Source organism: Somniosus microcephalus, chromosome 11 (assembly GCF_052327205.1).
Source record: "Somniosus microcephalus isolate GS21.2 chromosome 11, FLI_Smic_1.0, whole genome shotgun sequence".
Taxonomy (NCBI): Eukaryota; Metazoa; Chordata; class Chondrichthyes; order Squaliformes; family Somniosidae; genus Somniosus; species Somniosus microcephalus.
The window spans coordinates 201,267,075-201,274,004 of NC_140997.1; the positions used below are offsets into that span (position 1 = coordinate 201,267,075).

At 37.1% G+C, this 6,930-nt stretch overlaps 1 protein-coding gene across 5 annotated transcripts in view; it reads left to right on the forward strand.

The window, feature by feature from the left end:
- Positions 1-6,047, forward strand: part of ptpdc1a (protein tyrosine phosphatase domain containing 1a) — a 40,975-nt gene extending 34,928 nt beyond the window's left edge. For 3 of the 5 annotated variants that reach the window (XM_086001692.1, XM_086001694.1, XM_086001693.1), the window contains 2 exons: positions 297-407; positions 4,890-6,047. In XM_086001692.1, the coding sequence (XP_085857818.1) occupies positions 297-407; positions 4,890-5,036 (258 nt within the window). In that variant the 3' untranslated portion in view covers positions 5,037-6,047. The remainder of the gene's footprint in view (positions 1-296; positions 408-4,889) is intronic. The other 2 variants (XM_086001695.1, XM_086001696.1) reach the window with 1 other exon arrangement.
- Positions 6,048-6,930: the final 883 nt, after the last annotated feature.

Genomic DNA, 6,930 nt, shown 5'->3' on the forward strand with positions numbered 1-6,930 from the left:
TAAGAATTAACCGGTTTTAATTGTGAAATGTATTTTTTAAATGTGTTTCATCTGCATGAAATGTACAATAATTCAATAAATTAGTATAATCATGCATGATGATGATGATTCTTCTTAGGCAGTCCCTGGGAATCGAGGATGACTTGCTTCCACACTAAAAATGACACAAAATTCTCAGGTGACTGATGAGTCCAATGCGGGACCTACAGTCTCTGTCTCTGTATGATCATGCATGATATAATATGCTTGTTACCATAATAATCTTCACTTATATAGTGTTTTATTACTTTAACCAGGGCCAATATCAGACACTGCTTTGCATTCTTGATTGTATGGCAAAATTGCGTGACCTACCATTTGATGTAGAAGATGCTATACTTACTCGGGCAATTAGAGCTTTTACTAAGGCAAGTACTGCATCTTGAAAAAAATAGAGAAAAATATTTTGAAATATTAGATTTACAGAAGTATTGTATTTCAATATTCAATCTGAATATCCTTTTTAATTGTCTGCATAGAAATAAAGAAAGAATTTGCATTTATATAATGCTTTTCCATTCCTCAAATGTCCCAAAGTGTTTCACAGCCAATAAATTACTTCTGAAGTCTAGTCACTATTATGTAGGCAAATATGCAGCCAATTTACACAGTAAGGTCCCACAAATAGCAATGAGATAAATGACCAGTTAATCTTTTTTGGTGGTGTTGGTTGAGTGATAAATATTGGCCAGAAGGTAGGATATGTAATTTAATATTACAAAGTGACTGTAATGTTTCTCTAAAAACTTTGTAAAGGAAGGCCGTGACTTTGGTCATTAGGTTTCTTGCACCTTTTTGTGACTTCTTCTGTGATACTCCATGTACAAATGATGTATTGCGTCACCCATGCAATGCAAGAGCCCAATTACCCCTCCCAAGAAGGAGTCCAAAAAGTTGGACATCAGAAACAAAGCATGTATGCCCAGAGTGGTGTCAATATGAGGATAGTAGCTTATTGACCCCACTGGGTGAAGTTCATCCACCAACAAATGATGTAGATTAATGTCACAATGAAAAAAACAGGTCCAAGACAACTCGCTTGTATTATGCCAACTACAAAACTATTAAAACAGTTTGCAATTGATGCCCTGAAATGGACATGCAGTCTGCAATTATTGTGCTGCAGGTAGACTTGTCTAAGATTTGATGTCTTCCAGTTGAGACGCGAAGATCTCTTTCAAAGGTAGTGAATCAGGGAATCGTGGAGTTGATACCGGAATTTTTTTAAAGAACATCAAGAGAATCGTAAAGCAATTCCAGATTTAGATGCTTCAACTCTCCATTAGTAAATGGTCATTCTCTGGAAGCGAACCGACTTCTTTTTAAGGCAATTTTTACACTTGGTCACCACAGTTCTGTGTATTATAAATAAATGAATAACGACGCAATCCTTCTTCCTCTGCATAGACACAGTGCAGTATTAACACTGGTGTCATCCAAAATCCACCATGTTTCAGGCATGCAAAATATCCTGGGAGAGGCCCAGAGCAGGACACAGACTACTTTGAGGAGTAGACTCTCCATCCTGAAACGTTTGTAGGTTCTTCAACAGGAGGAGGTTAAAAGTAGATGGATTTCTACTTTTGTGTCTCTTTTCTTCTCTCATTATGGGGGCGGAGAGGCAGGCAATGGGTTGTCAATGGGAAGGGGAGTGCTTAAAGCACTTAATGTATTTCCAGTTTGCCCATACCCATGCTCTGCCCTGCACTCATGATCACTGCTACTCCTCTCCCCATGACTCCAACTATCCTTTACATTCATGCAGCTTCCCCCTCAACCTCCCTGCCCCCTACTTCCCAATCACCATCTCTTACATGAACTAGTGCTGTCATCCCACCTCATTATCACTTTGAGCACCACCTGTTCCCCTGTTTCCCAGACTTCTCGCCAACTGTGACCATTACTCCTTCCCCATTATCCCTACCTTGCTCGTGCTTTCCCCTTTTTCTCCCATTCTTATACAATAACAACTATTTACATTAACATAACGCTTTTAATGTAGAAAACCGCCCAAAGGCATTTCATAGAAATGTAATCAGAAAAAAATCTACACTGAGCCAAAGAAGCAGATATTAGGAGGATAACTAAAAACTTGATCAAAGTGGTCAATTTTAAGGAGGGCCTTAAAGGAGCTGAGGGAGATGGCGAGGCAGAGATTTAGGGAGGGAGTTAATTGGAGGAACACAGATATCTCAGAGGGTTTAGGGCTGGGGAAGATTACAGAGATGCGCAGGGTAAGGCCATGAAGGATTTGAACGCAAGGATGAGAATTTTAAATTTGAGGTTTTGGACCAGGAGCCAATTAGATCAAGCGTTGGAGGAGAATGTTGTGGTTGACCGTGTCAAAGTCTCTTAGTCAGCTGAACTCTTATCCTTGTCCTTCCCCCCTTCTTTTCCCTGGCTCCTTCACTTCCCTTTCTCCTGTATCCTTCATCTCTGCCCTTCCCTGCTATCGCTCCATTACTTTCATCCAATACTTTAAACAACTGAAAGCTTGTTCTCAACACAGAGCTGGGAAAACATATATTATAATCCCCAATCGGTTCCCATGCTGTACCACCCCCTCCCCCCAGCCTGCTCTCTGATCTTTATCGGTTAACTAACACTTTAGTCATTGTGCTTAGAATAACATTATTACTTTCAGTATTTTACTATTATAACTAGGGTTGTGTATGGGCTGCAGTAGCTGGTGAAGTTTTGCAGGTGGCTATTCTAGGTTTCCTGTTCATACTATTTATAAACATAGATAAGGAAGGTACTTCCAATGGTTATGTAAAATTTGTTGTTGACCCAAAGCTATGTTGCCAAATTGATGCATTTAGAGACATCTATACAAATTAGATGGATGGACTATAAAATGGCAGATAGATTTTTATTATGTGGATAAATGTAAGGAAATTGATATTTGAACATAAAAAATGAAATACATATACATAATGAAAGGGTATATATTAGCAATGGTGGAAAAAGGTTTGGATGTAAGTATTGAGGGTTGACTGTAGTATCCAGTCAGTGTGAAGCTATAATCAGCAAACATGGTTAATCAAGTGCATCTCAAAGCCATTTGAAATAGAAGTCAAAGCAGTTTATTTAAACCTGTATAACTGTGCAAGTTTGGGCATTTTACTTTTAAAAGAAGATTACCAATTGAAGCAGACTCTGAAAAAAGCAACAAGGGTAATTCCAGGACTAATTGCAAAGTGAACTGGTTTTTGATTGGAGAAATGATTGAGAGGGGACATGTCTAAAATGCTGAAGATTTAATTAGGACTTTTGATTAGAAGTAATTCTATCCTTGTGCAGATCAATGGTAAGGCCACTTTTAGGGTATGTTGAGCACCTTACCTTTAAAAATGATGGTGTTCATTGTACTGGAGAAGGTTCAGAGAATAGCAATAATGATTAAAAGGAGAAAAGATTGGGAGGGTGCATGATCCAGGTTTTAAAGCATGGATAAAGGATAATGCAGAGATAAACAAGTAACTTAAAAACTGAGAACAAAACTAGAGGACAAGTATAAAATTAATAATCCTTAATCAAAACACAAAATTGGAAGGATTGCCACCTGCCATGGAATACTACATATGCAGAATAGACTCCTATCTGGGGCAGTTAATGCTGCATCATTTGACACCTTGGAAAATAAACTGGATTAATAGCTGGCTGGGACAGGTTTGAGAGACACATACGCACGTACAGATAGCAGTAATTGAGTGCTGGGTGGAACATGATCATTCTTGAGCTACTAGGACCAAGTTAAAGAAGATAAAGGAAATGCAGTGTAGTATAGATATTCCAGAGTTTTATTTGATATACTTTTGAAGGGCAGGGAGAAGTTTTGTGGAACTTTTCCCTGAGAGAAGAAATGGCTGAGATGGAGACCATAATTGAATAGATCATACATGGCCAGTGGAAGGAAAGGACCTGTTGAGCTGACTGGCCTTTCCTCATTCCATGTTTTCTTGTAGTCTTCATTTTGGAGACACCAGTTTGTGTAGAATAGGTGCTTGTGTGCCAATAGTTTTTTTTAAATTATTATATGTGTTGTGTTCTACTTTATCAAATTATATTTTTACAGTATTCAATGAAACTTTTCCTTGAGTAGAAAATATACACCGTATCCTCACTTGATGAATTTTGTCTGTTAACTATTTACACCTGTATGTGAAACTGAAATTATGATGCAATTGGATCTGCATGTTTTTGCACAAATCATTAAACTAAGTTACATCCTTTAGTCAAATGAACTAACACTTAGCAAAATGGGGTGGTGTTTTTACAGGTGCTGCAGTAAAGGAGGATTACATGATTATGACTGAAAAGCTCTTAAAGGAACAAAAATCAGGCTTGCTCCAGTAAATAGTTGAGCCATTCAAACCAAGAAGGTTCATGGGTCTATTTCTGAAGGGAGTTCATCACAGCAGAACAGATATGGGGGCTACAATTAGTTTGGGAAGGAAGAATCAACCAGGATTCTCGCTCCTGCTTGTGGATGTTGGGTGACAACAGTCAGGCATGACTGGTACGCCCTGCGGCCATGTTGCCTGCTGACATTCTTTGTCAAAGCAAGTACACAAGTAATAGCCACGAGGGCAACTGTTGCATATGGAACTATATTTCAATAACCGTTGAATGCCTTCAGGTGGGATAGGGAGAAGATTGGAAGAAAAAAACTTAAAGGAACAGAAATTGTTCTGATTTTCCCAGTTGCTTACCTTTCCTTAGTTATGATATCTAAGTCTAACCTCCTTGTGACTGATTGCCTCAGGAGAGATAGGAGCCTCTGCATAGTGTTTCTTAATTGTCATTTGGCTAATATTAGGTGTTTCTGTTGTATTTTTTTTTCCCAGGTCAGTTTTGATGCTGATGAGGGTCCTAAGGTTTACAATACGCTCAAGACAATATTAAAGCCAATCTTAGAAGAAAAACAAGCCAAACTTGCAGATTGTGAAGTTTCTAATAATTGTGCACAAAATGTAGGTTTGCAGATTCACTGAGCAAGAATGTAGAACCATTTCAGTTTTTCTGTTCCTGTTGTTACCGTCCCCCAAAAGATAGGAGACTACAGTGCGTATTGGAGAAGCTCTATATTATAGAATAGGGCACTATAATTAGGCAGTAAAAATTAGATTAAAGTAAAATTCAGTATCACATACTTGATTGTTGACAACATAGAAGTTTTACAAAAATTACAGTTTTGTTTTAAAAGAATAAGATGTATTAATGAAAAAAGTACCTTGATCTCAAACTTGCTCATTAAATATATGAATTGGCCACCAATATTTAATGAGGTGTATTTGTTTAAAAACTGCCATGACTTTAAGTGCCATATATTAATGTGGCAAGATGTTTTGTTATTTTGAAGACATTTAGTGTTTACAGTCATATGGTATATTTTGTACTATAGATACTTTTTATTTGTAAAATATTTATTTTCTTTCCATGTCAAGTGTTACTTTATTTGTTTAATGCAATAATCCAATGTTAAATAGAGCAATTAAAATGATATTTGAAAAAAATGTATGATGAGAAAATTCTCAACAGTTTAGACTTTTTAAGGATTTTTAATATGTGCATTTCCCAGCAACTGTGACTTATTCTAATTATTACATTCTTAACATATTTAAAACTTCAACAAAATATATGTAATTGAGATGTTAATAAATGGGTTTAAAATGTCTTGTGCATGGAACACTATGTGGCACTGAATTATTTTTACTGCTGGGATGAATGAGACTGAATTCTTCTCAAAGCATTTAAGTACCACCAAAGATGCTCTGATGGTTTGAACAGACAGCTCCATATCGTTTCACAAGTAAGTATGGTGGAAATGTGATGTATATTAATTTGAATCTGATCTTAAAAAGTGCTGGTAAGCAGACTTTTGTGTGAGGAATTGTATGAAAATATTACAATTTGTTAATTTTTATGTCATGGAAATTGAATAGAATATATACAATGTAAAATATGGCATAATTTTTCTATTTAAAGTACAACATCAACCTTTACTGTTTTTATTTATTATATGGGAGCTCGCCATAGCCGCAATAGAATTTTTAAATAAATATTATATACCACCTATTTTCCATCTAGGTATAGACAGCATAGTTTGTTTCAGAGAAGATAATGGTTATAGGGCTTAAAACTGATGAAGTGCAGTTTTTGCAAAAGCAAGAATAGTTGTATAGCATAAATTTAACTTGTATAGACTTCTGGCATATTCCCAATTTTGTTGGGACCTCTCCCACTGTTGCTGGGACTCTAATTTATGCTTTTATCACCTTGAGGATTGATTTATCCAATGCGCTGCTCATCGTCTCCATTTATAAACTCCAGTTTGTCCAGAACTCTGTGGCCGGAAGCCCATCCTACACATCCGTTGGCCTTGCTGAGGGATGCTAGCTCCCTTTGCCCCATGAATCAATTTCAGAGTCTATGCCCTGTTTCAAAACCCTCCATGACCTTGCTGTACCCTATCTGACTGATCTTTACTAGCTATATGACTCTGCACATAACTCTTCTATAATGACACAAGGTTACTGCTTGTTCTTCACTACCTCCATTCCATTCCATATAGACTTGTTTAAAAAAAATAATAATTTAGCAAAGTAGTCGAATTTTCCTCCAAGGTAGAGCTCTTTACCTTGGTTTGGTTCCTGGGCCTAGCCTCAGTTGACTTACTAACCATTCAAAGGAGTGGAAGATGTATCTTTGGATAACTCAAAAACTGTTCTGCAGATGGGGGCTGCTTCAGACGGATAGTTTTGCATTCCCTAAGAATTTTAAACTCCCTCAGTTCTACTCCAGGATAGGAGGTGTATCTGTATGTAAGCTGTTTTCTTGGACTCGGAGGTTTCTACACATATTTCCTCAGTTTCCCCTGATCACCCT